General features: G+C 40.1%; 1 protein-coding gene across 11 annotated transcripts in view; it reads left to right on the top strand.

The window, feature by feature from the left end:
• Nucleotides 1-13,415, top strand: part of NAV3 (neuron navigator 3) — a 430,222-nt gene that overhangs the window by 311,828 nt on the left and 104,979 nt on the right. For 10 of the 11 annotated variants that reach the window (XM_080971313.1, XM_080971308.1, XM_080971315.1 and 7 more), the window contains one exon: nt 3,575-3,690. In XM_080971313.1, coding sequence (XP_080827439.1) covers nt 3,575-3,690 — 116 coding nt within the window. Of the gene's footprint in view, nt 1-3,574; nt 3,691-11,259; nt 12,502-13,415 lie in introns of those variants that run through there. The other variant, XM_080971317.1, reaches the window with a different exon arrangement.

The following is a 13,415-nucleotide window of genomic DNA, read 5'->3' as shown; positions in this document are numbered from 1 at the left end:
TCCAGACCCGCTTCTTAGCAGCAGTTCTGGTATGCCTGTGAACATAGGAATTATAATGCTAAGCTTATTACAAGCTGCTCTGTCCTTAAAATGGCAAATCACAGGCATGAGCACAAGAGCGAATTAACAGTTTATGTCATTTACATTCATTGTTGCGAAATTGAAGTGGCAGCAGGCCAAACTCTGCCAGTCAAAGCTAGCACTAAGATTTCCAGCAACAGACAGTCCAAAGTATTTAACCTAGATATTTTCACGGTTGTATCTTTGGCTCAAGCAGAATTGCTGAAGTGGTGCATTTAATAATGGTCTGCCAAGTTTGAGCTAAAGTAGGTGGTAAAAATAAAAAAAGGATATTTTCCCATTTTAGCTTTTGTACATTTCTTAAGTCATTGTGCAAAAGTGCGAATCTGGATTTTGTTTTCCCTAATATTTAACACTGTGATATATTGATATTATGCCCTAGTCTTAAAATCAAATAATCATTGGAATTCATTCAGGACAACTGAAGCAGTGACACCTGTCAAACCGTATATGGCATATTAATTGTATGGCTTTTGGAATGTCAGAGAATAGCTAAGGGAATCTTTGATATCTGTGGGATAGGTTGTTCAGACACAGAATAATGGCTCTTAACGATAGACATACGATGACTTGGTTTCTGTGCTCAGCTAAGTGCAGCCTCATTTAGCAAGAACAATCATTTAAGTTAGAGGGGTTAATTGAGGGCAGAATGCAGTACACAGAGCAGAAAGATAACATAGCCGAAGGTAGTCTATTTTCTTATATAACTTAGCCAGTCAATTGGATAAATGGGCATTTTGAGTTTGATGGGTCAACTGGTTTAAAAATGAAATATGTTTGAAAAACATGGATGCTTTTCCAACGTGATCAGAGTGAACATATTTCATAAGAAGCCACTGTAGTCTTCCCAACCCAGCAGGCTATCTCTGTACTCAGTATGCCGCTGTTAGTTTGAGTGCACTGCATCTCAGAAAGTTTATGCCTTTTAACGGCTAAAATAGACATCATGCCGAAGATGGTGATTAAGATCTATTGTGTTTGTTTAAATTAATAACAGCCAGGGAGGAGGTGAATCTGGTTGGGACTGCTGTGCCTTGGAAACATTTTCCCCATGAAAATTAACCTTTGAGAGCTTTTCATGAGTTCCATTGGGAAAGCTTAAGGTACCATATAGTTATCCATACACTTTCCCCTGTGGAGCAAAGAGAATCATCAGAAGGAGGTTGAGATTTTAATTGGGAGAATATAGGATGGAAATAGTTCAACTCCTCACTCAATGTCACATTTCTAGTGAGGTTCAGCTTCTTGTGCAGCTGTTTTTTTTTTTTTTTCTAATGGAAGAGCATAATCATGGATCGCTTGCATCATGTCTAGTTTTCCTTAAGCTGAGGCTTTCTCGCCTTAGAACATCTAACAGCGCACAGCTCTGCAGCTCCCTAGCACAAGGTTGGATGTTGCTGGACTCTGTTTCCCATCATCCCTGACCATTGGCAATGCTGGCTCAAGCTGATGGGAATTGTTGACCAGCAACATTTGGAGGGACACAGATATGTCACCCCATTCTAATCTATGAAACTAGATACTTTGAGTCTATGTTAACAAGAACTTGCAAGCTAAGAACTTTGAAATATAGAGGGCCAGTACAGACACAAAAAACATGGTTTGGTTTCCCAAAGATGTTCTGCAGTGAGCCTCAGGCTTGCTGCCTCTCCTCTCCATCCCTCCTGCTTATATGAGGGAAGAAGAATGCTCCCATTTTCAACTTTGAATAAAACACAGTTTCCTGTTACGTTGAAACTCAGGAAAATGTGGTTTATTCTGATTTTGGTTAGTTAATAAACTAGAATCTGAAGCCACAGTTCGATTTGGGTTTGTTAAACTAGCCACAGTTTCCTGAATTCTGAGTTAATGAGATACTGTGATTTATTCAAAACTGAAGGTGGACTCTTTCAATCTCCTTACCACTGATTTGGAGAATAAGAAGTAGTAAAGCAGAGGCACAGAAATTCAAGTTTCTCCTTGGCTCATTCTCACAACATTAAGCCGTTGTTTAGTATTAGAACTGCACTAGGCCATTTGCCTCAGGTCATGGCTGCCAAACCTTTGTTTACTGTAAATTAATAATTGCATTGGCCAAAGCCAAATATGAAAAACTACTTATCTGCCTTCACTATTTCTCAGAAACTTGAAAAAATAAATTCAAAAGTCAAGCACAGTATATTTTATCAGATGTCATTTTCTGTTTATGATGCTCTTTTAAACATTTTAAAAATATTATCAGGAGCATGCATTCTGCTCTGCAGTGTGCTTCCTCATCCATTTCAGCATGCTTTTGAATAAACCCATTAGATAAGCAACTTGGAAGTAGTAAACATAGCAAAAGAGCTGACAGGTTGTTATTTTCTAAAAGACATGCTTTTAGAAAAGCATTCCAAGGTGTGCTCTGTTTTTATCAGGTGCTAAAAAAGTGCCAGATACTCACAAAACAAGCTAGTTCTCTGAATCAGACTAAATGTACCGTAATCCTTGGGTTTTCAGAAGAAGCAAATATCAATGCCTTTCGATTGTCCGGAGGTGTGAAATTATAATTTATTATTACACGTAACTTGCAGGGGACATGGAAAACAGTTTTGCTCTTTTTTCCCCTCCTCTCATGAAGTTCTCATTTCTTACTATTTTGCCTTTAAATACCTGTATGAGGACTGAGACATCAGTTAGGAAAAAAATATGTGTATTAACATCAACAGTATTTTTTAATGATATAATAAATATAATTTTAAAAATTACATGATTATCTGGTGATTGTGAAACTCAAGAAGTGAAAGCATCTTTTAGCTACATGGAGTGAGTCTGGCCTGGTTTGTACATCATGGTAAGGCAGCTGTAGTTTACCAGGACTGTGGAAGTGTGCTGACATCCGGGGAAGAGATTGCAGTTGCTTTACTCCCTCCATGTCCCTTGGGTTCAGTTCAGTGTAATGTAATGCATCAGCTAAGCCATGGTTTGACTTAGTGTATCTGCCAAACCTGGACTCATGATTAAGCTCTCACCACCTTAACCAGGAGCCACAGCCAAGGTTTGTTTATTTCCAGTGCTGGCCTTTGGCAGCAATGTTTTGCTTCTATCCTTTATCATTCTTTAGCTGAGACACAAAAGCAGCAGAACATTTAGAAATTTGCCATTCCCAGCATGTGCCTGGTTAACCAAGCACGTCCTAACCAGTAAATTGACGTGCCCATTCCCTTCCTACTAATCTTTCATCTTATAGGGGAAATTTGATAAGACATTTAGTCCTTGACACCTTGTCTGGTTATATGTGATATAAAAAGATGTAAACTTTCCTCCCTTGCAACATATGGATATAATCTTATCTGTCCTGATGAGGAGTTTAGCACTATGAAGTTATGCAAAAAGAAAAAAAAGAGAGTTGCTAATGACATTTCCAGAATCTGGCTTTTGATGAAATGTGTTCCACTCTGCCAGTCATGGACTTGGCAGTTAATGCTATGATTATTATAGGTGTTATACAGTGAAACCCTTTGATTAATTTCAGAACTCATTCAGAAAATGACAGTACCTCTCTCCCACCTGCTGACTTCTGCACCAGTCCCACAAAAATGGATTTGGCATATAGCAAGACTGCCAAACAATGCCTAGAGGAAATATCTGGTGAGTAATGTGTATTTTATTTTTTCTGCTTTATTTTGAAATTTGGATGAATCAATTTGGATGTGCTTTACATAAAATACTGTATACAAATATTCTAAAGAATGTTTTAAAAAATACAAATTGGGTATATATCTCTACATGGGTACCTGAATCAGTCTAGGCCAGGCTTCCTCAAACTCGGCCCTCCAGATGTTTTTGGCCTCCCATGATCCCTAGTTATCAGGACCAGTGGTCAGAGATGATGGGAACTGTAGTTCCAAAACACCTGGAGGGCCGAGGTTGAGAAGTCTGGTCTAGGCCCTAACCCTGAAGTCTTGGATTATCATAGGTAGACTGATTTACATTATTAATTCAATAAAATAAAATAATTTTAAGTCGTGGTTTTTAGGTTTCTGCCAGATCTGTTTAGCATTGTGTTTCCTTGGTTAAGCGGAAGTAGAATTAAAATGCAGGTTCTGTGCAGTGAGAGCTGAATTGTGATTCCCCTGTGACTCGCATACTTCTATAAAGTTTACTCAGAAGTAAATCTTACTTAGCAAAGAGACATTCTAAAGTTAATTAGAAGTATTTTAACTGACATTTCTGGCTATTTTCTTGCCTCCACTGTATGTGGCTAGATTAGAAGGTCACTGATGGACTTCCTTTTGAACAGTCTTTGCCCAATGCTAGCTTTTGGTTCAAGAGGAGCTTTAATTTGTACACCAGGGATGGGGAATACTCGGCCCAAGCGTCAGACTGCATACAGTCCCCTTTGCCCCCTTCTACCTACCAACTGTTCATCAGACAGCTGGTGAAGAGTGGGGGGAGGCGAAGATGTTGTACAAAATGTGCAATTGTACCCCTTCCTCACAAAGATCTGTTGCAGAGATCAAAACAGAAGGGGAAATGTCTCAGCAAAGTGCTAGGCTTGTGTTCCTTGCAAATATATAATAAGTATCCATTATTCTGCAATTGCATGTATGCGGTTTTTGAAGTGCAGTTGCATTTCTCTCCCCCCCCCCCTTTTTGAGGTTTTGAATAGCTGTAAGGTAGGGCTTGCAGTTCAGCTGTGTGTCAATGTTATTTGTAATTTTCTGGAACTACTGGGGTCTTTTTGCCTTTTGCACATCCAGGACAGATAGTCTGTGGAGAAAATGTAAGGTGAAACTTAATTGGACTTACTAAGAATTTAATATATGCCTCCCCTGAGTAATAGTTGTCTGTCTGTGTCTATGTAAGGTTTTTTTGGTGTGTGTGTGTGTGTGTGTGTGTGTGCCCCTTCCCACTGCTGAATGTGGTCCCCAACAGCCTTGCCATCTTCAGATTGAAAAAGGTTCTTCATCCTTGCTGTACTCTTCTGAGTGTAGAGTTGCAGCCCTATTATAGCAGAAACACATAAATTCAGAATGTTCCAAAAATATCGTGAATTATCTGAGTACCTTCCACCCGAAGAAAGGCTAAAGCATTTTGTTCCCTTAGAAAAGAAAGGACTGAGAAGGGCCATAATAGATGTGGAGAAGGTGGGTAGAAATGTTTCCCCCACTTTTGCTTAACATTAGATTTTGAAGCAGTTGAAAGGCCATAGATTCAGGAGAAAGAGGAAAATAAGATCTTGATTACCTAATGGAATTTGCTGACATGAGAAATGATGATGACCATGGACTACGATTGCTTCAAATGGTAATTAGACAAATGCATGGAGAATGGGTCCCTCAAAGGCATGATAACTAAATCTGATCTCCAGATTCAGGGGCAATATGAAAGGGATGGAGAACCAGTGGCTCTTCAGAAGTTGTTGGACTATACCCTCCATTATTCCTAATCATTGACTTTGCTGGCTGAGGCTGAGTAGGAATCTAAAGGCATTTAAAGGGCAGCAGGTTCTCCTTCCCTGTAGTTTACTTTCAAATGCCATTTCCAGCTATTGTCTTCAATTTGCTTTTCTGGTTTCTTGGGCCATTGTCCTAATAAAAGAAACAAGTTGCTGGCCTCTTCTTAATACAAAAATTGAACGATAATTATAATAATTTGCTCTGGTGGCACTGTAGGACTTATACTCCTGAGTAAATATGCATAGAATTGATCTGGCTCAAGGTGACTCAGCCTTAGGGGAATGGTGTCTATCATAGGCAGCCATAAAGGGAGTCCAAGGATCTCATGCTTGCTCCCTCTGTTGCTGCTGGTCATTGTTCAACAAGAAGATAACTCCCCAGGCCAATATCTGAACCCTCTTAAGCTGGCCAGCAATAAGAGATTGGAGAGTTAGCAACCCTTCACACTACCAGCGCCTCAAGGAGGTCACCAAATATTAAGCATTTGCCTATCTGGTGTCTCACTATCCACTGTGAAAGCGATTAAAGCCAATCGGCCAAAACAGCACCACCTCCTTAGCACAACAGTGATGAGTGTGGGCCGAACAGTTAATTTAGGACTCATCAGCCCTCATTATGAGAAACTAGCTGCAACTAGACAAGAGGTGGGTGGGAAGGCATGCCACGGGGAAAGAGGAATAGTATTGGACAGGACTAGTTTATAAAGCAGACAGCCGCACTCCCGTCAGCTCTGCATGCTGTCCGCCCTGCGTACATCATTCCTTCCTGAAGGCGAGGTGGGGAGCAAACTCACCCTCCCCCCCAGTAAAAGCTTGAGGAATAGCATTCTTTGAAAGCAGGCATATTTTCAGGTGATTTTCTTCTGTGGGAAGAACATTTGATTGCACTAGTAGAAATGCTGCCTTGTGTATTCATTTGTACGGTGATTTAAATATTCTCAGAATATGAGTTAAACATTTGGCTGTTTAGGCCATTGGTGAGCTTTGTCTAAATGTCCAGAATTCAAATACTATTGTGTGTCTCGCGCCCTGCTCTGTGTCGTTTTAATCCTAATCAGGTAGGCCTCCCCTTCCTCCCATTGTCTGATCCTCTGAATATGCTGCATGTTCACGTCAGTTTCTCATGTCAATTTGCATACACAAGCTCAAAATACCCAGGTAAAAATAAATGCGTACAAAACTGCTTCAGTAGGGCTGCTACAGATGGTATATGCTCCACATTGGAGTAAGCAGAAATAATCAGGCAGATGGATACATAGGTAAGCAAATAGCTAGTCTTTTTACCATAATGGGTTTTACATTTCTGCTCCAAAATGACACAGAAGGGTGAAATGGGCACAGGAGTGTGATCAGACAAGTTCCTGGCTCATTTTTCAGAATGTAAGTGGTACTTGATTGAGGAGCTTATAGTGACAGTTCAGTTATCCTCTCATGGTATATTGGAAATACTAAAAAAAGAAAAGAAAAGCAGATGTGTGTCACTCATAATTGCCTTACAGCAATGTGAGCAAGTGAGTGAGGAAAAAGGCTAAAACGTTGCAAGCATTTGTTGAACAGGATGATTATTGGCTAGAACAGCAGACTGAAAATGTCCACATGCTAGATCTGCAGTCCACTGTTTCAAGATGGTTCAGTTGTGGGGCAGGTGTTTGCATATATCAATAACATTTCATCAGCCTAGGAATACTGCCCATCAAGTGATACCTGTTGTTGATACTTGGGGTTGTTGTTTTTTTGTCTTTTATGCTGCCATCCTTTGGCATCTGCAGTTACTTTGCTGCTTTGATGATCTGATGTGCAAGGACAGCAGCTAGCAAATTGTTAGCCATTTGACATCTTATCATACACAGTACTGGAAATGTCTCAGGAGATGTCATTGCTTGTGGAGGTCACTCATAGTGGATTTGAACATTGTAGCTCTCTCCCTGAGTGGTTGCCAAAAAGCGCTGTCCAGTGACAGTTCTCCATGTGGTGGGTGTAACATTTGAAAGGCTGTCACCCCATGCGCTTGATGCACTCCAGAGTTGTATACCCCTGGAAGTGGTTGCACTGTCATATAGATGGTGCCTTTGTGTAGGCCAGCACACTAAAAGCCTTTTAAACCTTGCTCTTGCCAGGTGTAAGGTTGGCACTGTGCTGTAAGTGCTAATCAGTAGCCTCTGTGTGGGGGCAATCATGCTTAAATTGTCCCTCAGTGGTTTTCGAAATTGAAATGATACCGTGCTCCACATTTCTGTTTTTTGCCTCCTTCTGCTTCAGTGTTACTGTGCTAATCCAAACAAGCATCAGACCTACTAAAATGCAAAAAAAAAAAAAAAAAAAAAACCCACACAAAGAAAATTATCTGTTCTTTATGGGATTGGCTTTGAACATAGGCAAAATTGCAGTGATTCACCAATGAGTATCCATCAACCAGCTTTTTCTCAGTAGAACAAGATTTACAGAAAAAAATAGTAATCGTAGAACATCATTATCCTTAGCCTAGTATTTTTATTTGATTTTAGCACATATGTACCACTGCCATCAGCAGCGCTAACATCATGCTGATGGTGGCATACTGTTATGTTTTCCTTCAGGCACTTGGAAGACAGTGGACATTTGTGGCCCCAGGTTTGATACTGTTTTCTGAAGCTGCAATGTAATGTTTAGTATTTCTGTCATTGTGTCGATTTTTTAAGAGGTTGCATAATTGTTTTTTTAAGGTATATTGGTTGTTATTTGATTTTGTCTTTTTTAAACCCCTCTGAAGCTTAAGGATGGTGAAGATAGGTTTTGGTAAAGGATCTAGTTAGCATTCCCTTGCTGCTAAGTCAGAGAAGGTGATTGATCTGGGAACACCTAAGAAACTGTTATGCTAAAGATCATCATCTTTGTCATTTCTTTTGAAGATGTTGCTTTTGTCTCCTGTGGGGGAAAATCCATCTCCTGTTTGTCTGCATTTATCCTTTCAGTGATAGCTCTGCCTGTACCTCAAGCCCTATTTTTGATGTTTGCAGATGAAAGCATATTTAGACATAGCAGAAACAGAAGGCCTTGGTTGGGGAAAGCACACTCTGAGTGTTACATACATCTAAGCAGTTTTGTTAGGCTGAGGGTCATGTTACTGTGAAACATTATGAATTATTGTCGCAAAATAATGCTGTAGTTATTTAATTGTGTTGATTATTTTAATCTAAGCATTCTGTGGTAAAACTAAAAACGTACTTTAGCGCTGAATGTTGGCACAATGTGTTGCAACAGAAGCTGTGTACTTTAAATTATATTTATATACTCTTACACTTCTCTGCAAATGAGAGTGGATAACCTAGGTTATAACGTAGGTGGTCCTTGTAAGCTGTTTGCATGTCTTGTCATGTCTTATGTGACAGAACGTTCAAGTAAATAATCAAAATCCTATTTTGGATATGGCCTTTGCTACATTACCTACACGAAGAACTTTCACTGTTTTATACAAACTTGTGGCTTTTAGACCAAAATGTTTAACACTAAGAAAATCTCAGTAACCACAACACTCTTTCCAAGTATACTCATGATCTGTCCACCTGATGTAGAGGCAAGGTGGATAAGAACCTGTAATTCTTCCATTTTAAATTTGTTTTTAAGAAACAGCTTTACAAAACATTGATCAGTCTGTTGAAGTAGCTTTTGTTTTGGAAGGGTATTTTTTTTCTACTGAAATTACATTGTAAACATTTGTACTTGGAACATGCTTACATAACATCTTTTTGATACAAATTTATGTTGGTCTAGGAGACTTGCAGTGTATGGCCTAGTTCAGATCCTAAAATTAGCTGCTTGGAGTGGTCCAAAGGCAACTGCCATGTGGAAAAGGAAAAGGATTCTGTAATGTGTATGTATGAATATATGCCATCGGGCTGTATTCAGTGCAATGTCTAAAAATAAATTAATAGAAAACATCAGCTGTGTATTAACATGTTGTGTTCGTGCTTTTCCTGAGTTTAAAATATGTTTGTATGGCTGGTGTATATGTATTAGTCATGGCTGCATTACCTGAACAGAATAAATATAGAAAGGACCCAAACATAATGTGCATTGCTAGAAGCATGCACACTTTCCTAAAATGTAAGAACAATTACATTTGGGTGTGGAATCTTTGAAGCTCAGCTATTATTTATTCATTTATATCCTACCTTTCCTCCAAGGAGATCAATGTGACTTTCATGGTCCTCCTCCTTATTGGTATCCTCATGGCAGTCCTGTGATGTAGGTTAGGCTGAGAGGCAGTGAGTGGCCCAATGTTGCCTTGTGAGCTTAATGACTGAGTGGAGATTTCAACCTTGGTCTCCCAGGCCTCCTAGTCCAGCACTCTAACCACTACACCAAACTAGCTTGGGTGCCTTCTTTTCCCCACCGCCTTTAACTGTACCAGTTTCCACACACCCCTCTCAGATATGGAACAGCTATTCATTGAGAGGTCTGCTACCTTCATTCAGCAGTTGTACCTGGAGTAGTATTTAAGCTTTCATTCTGCTAGCAGAAAGGCCGTATTTTGCAATGCTCCCATGCAAAGAAGGCAGCTCAGGTTTCTCTAGTGTGTTGTAGGAGTTTGGCTTAGGGTTTGATTGTGTTAATTGTTTGATGCTACTTCATGGTGGGCTAGGTGTATATTTTTGGTTTGTTAAATGAAGATGGCGTGTGCATGTTCTTCTTTGCACTGTCATTTCCCTCCTTCCTTTTCTTTGTGCCATGATAGAAAATTTCCTCGACTAGCTAAGTGTAGTTTTACCATTTCTATCTGAAATAGGAGACTGTGGTTACTGGGGGTGGAACCAGCTAGGATCTTAAACCAATTTCAAACCATGGGCTAAACTCATCATTCTTTTTAACACTGGTAAGAGCAAACAGAGCCCTTGGCTATATCTAATTTTAACTAGCCAAAATACATAAATAACTGAGTCAAAATTTCCTGGTGAAAATGCATCACTAGAGCTATTTCCATCTATCAAAGTGTTAATAAAAGTGCACATAATCTGCCCAATTTCCTTCTTTGTATGCAGGAAGAAGTTTAAGATTTATTCTGTAGGTGTGGCTGAAAGCTGACAAATGACATTATGGTCTTTAGATACCTCTATTTGTGAGCTGGATGAAATTTTTAATGCTACAGTTTTTGCAAATGCAATTTTTTTTGTATAATACTTAAGCATAAGGTTTCATTTTTCAGAAAAAAACTACCTTATAGCTATTAATTATACTTTCTCATTGCATTTTAATGCTACTGTGTATAAAAAAATGTTTAGAGCTTGTGTGCTTTGCTTCATACCTCGACTGAGATTTCATATCTGGTGATCTACTCAATTTAATAGTTTCCCCCAGAAGATTGGAAAAAATTATTTTTCTTTGAACATTTAGAATCACCCCTTAGTGGTTTGAGAATCCAAAGCATTTTATTTTGAAGGTGGAAATGAAATGTTTCACATAAGTAACTGATCTATCAAACAAACAAAAAAAGACTCTTCTCCCATAAATTCTTTATTATACTATGGGAAGAGGCATATTCACCATGCACTGCAAGAATCAAATACCATTTGAAAATCTCCTTCTAATTGCCTGCATAACGGATAGCAGCGGCAAGACAGAAATCATTTTCTAAATCTTACCGTACAGTGAAACATACCATTTCAAGGTGTGCTGCAGCTAATGCTGGGACCTCCCATTTGGCTTAAGCTGTGCCTCAAAACCCCTGGCATTACAAAATTGGGCAGAGGCTTGGGTCTTTCCGGTTTAATTTGCTAGGCTGTTTGCTGCCATGGCAGCCAGCAGCATCCACTGCTGTAGCAGAGAACAGTCATAGATCTGGGAATGCAGGTTGAATACTAAAATGCAAGGAAGCCTTTTCAGTGCTTTGCTTCGCTGGTTAATTTTGGCTCTTATTGAGCTCTGACGTGCAGGCTGCACTTGCATCTCTATCAGCCCGTCTAAAGTAAAGAGCTGTGCACAGCAACCGGCCATGATCTAGCGGGAGAGCGTGGGAGAAGCACAGTAGTCTGCACTTGCTCCGTACTTTTGGATTTCAGAATACAGCAGCTGTAGAAAGGGATGCAGGTCCATCATTCTGATGAACCCGATGATTGGATGGAGAGAGGAAAGCGTCGCTGGCTTTTAGGATTACTTTTGTGCTGGAGCCGAGTGTTTGATCAACTCTCTTCTGCTTGAAGGAAATTCAAGTAAAATGACTGTAAGTACTGCAGATTAACAGGGCTGGAGAGAGCTGGCTTAGCATCAAAACCGACATAAATTCAGACAATATGACTATGCCTGTCTAGTCATTTGCAGCATGCACACTGGATGTGTAAGCTATGTTTCTCGGTACCAGTGGAGAGGAGAGCTGCATGCTGTCTAAATCGTACGCTGCTGAAAGGTTCGTTCCTGATACCGGCTTAAAAGATCTTGCCTTCCTTGCATCTAGGAAATGTGAAGCATAATTTGAAGTGAATCTTTGGCTAAAATCATGCAACGACCTGCTGAACTCTCAGTATTCAGAGGCAAGGATGCAAGAAATGGGGGTGCTCGCCTTCAGAAACAGAGGTCTTTGACGAATCTTACTCTCCTAAGTGAAGGGGAAAAGAGGCGATTTTCATGCAGAGAGAACTGGTTTGGCAATGCTTCTAAGTCTAGCCAGGTTCATCATGAAGGAGAGACAGAACTTGGAAGCAGAAGCTTGCTTTCCAAAGCACTATCAAAATCAGCACACTCCCTTTACCATGCCAGCAACAAGTCACCGTGGGAAACTGAAGAACTACCACCTGTCAGAGGCAGAAAGTCAAGCAAAAGGCTCAGAGGCTATTCTGCAGATGAATGTGGCCAAGGAGAAAAGAGCAAATTGGGTGATGAAAAAGTGCCCTTTAAGCCTAGATTCACCAGCAAGAACTGGGTGGAGGAGGAAGAAGGTTGCTTACGCGAGGGGACAGCACAGCTGGATGAGGACGTTATAATAACAATGCTTGGTGACTTAGAGCAAGTGCTTTACAATGATTATTTGGGTGAGTTCACTTCTGCATGGCATGGGCAGATAGTTTTATAGGCACTGGCACATCTGCATGGAGGAGATTTTGGTGACAGTAATCTTGGAAGACACATCTGGGTTCGTGTTCAGTATTGCACCATGGAGTGTTATCCTTCCTTTTAGATAAAGTGACTGCATTTTTTATATATTAAAAAAACCCACTCAGATAATCTGTTTTGAAAGCTATGCTTGTGGCAGCACATGATTTTCCCAATAGGTCATATTTGCACTAAAGCTGACCTTAGAACAGCAAGTGATGGTAGGCTGTGAATTTTAACCTGTTTCATTCGTGTTCATTATATACATACAAGGGAGTGTCATGCAGTCATACTATCATTTTACCATCTTAGGGAAGGTGGTGTGATGGAGTGTGCCTGTGGTTTGCTCCACATGTAATGGTCTTATTGAGTGTAAATGCTTCTCCTGGCCGGTACCTGTGTAAGTTTGCCACTTCATTCTCAATTTCTCAGTTTCTGTATTAATATGCCTTGATACTTCAATAATCAAAAATTAGGCAACCAGCAAACTTAATAAGGTCTGATGTATTTAGGCAGTACCATGGCCTACTTTCTGCTCTAGCTCCATAAGGCTCCCTACAGAAATCTTATCCATAAATACACGCTTTGAGCAGAATTGTGAGTGCCAAGACTTCACAAACAAGCTACATCAGTGAAGGCAAGTAGGCATCGGTAATCCACAGCCATAGGTACTTCAAATGATTCCTCTGCAGCTGGCTGTACTTTTCATCTCCCTTCACTTAGAAGTGTGGGTTGCTCAAAGTGCTGCATTCAGATGTTTTATGTAATTAAATTTTTGGAACTCTGTGCCTCTTCTTCTTCCCCCCACCTTTCTCTCTCTCCCTCCCTCCTTCATTTCCCTGTGGCATATACT

Source organism: Podarcis pityusensis, assembly GCF_964106645.2.
Source record: "Podarcis pityusensis genome assembly, chromosome: 10".
NCBI lineage: Eukaryota > Metazoa > Chordata > Lepidosauria > Squamata > Lacertidae > Podarcis > Podarcis pityusensis.
The sequence above is the reverse complement of the archived record's forward strand: the minus strand, read 5'-3'. Positions and strand labels throughout refer to the sequence as shown.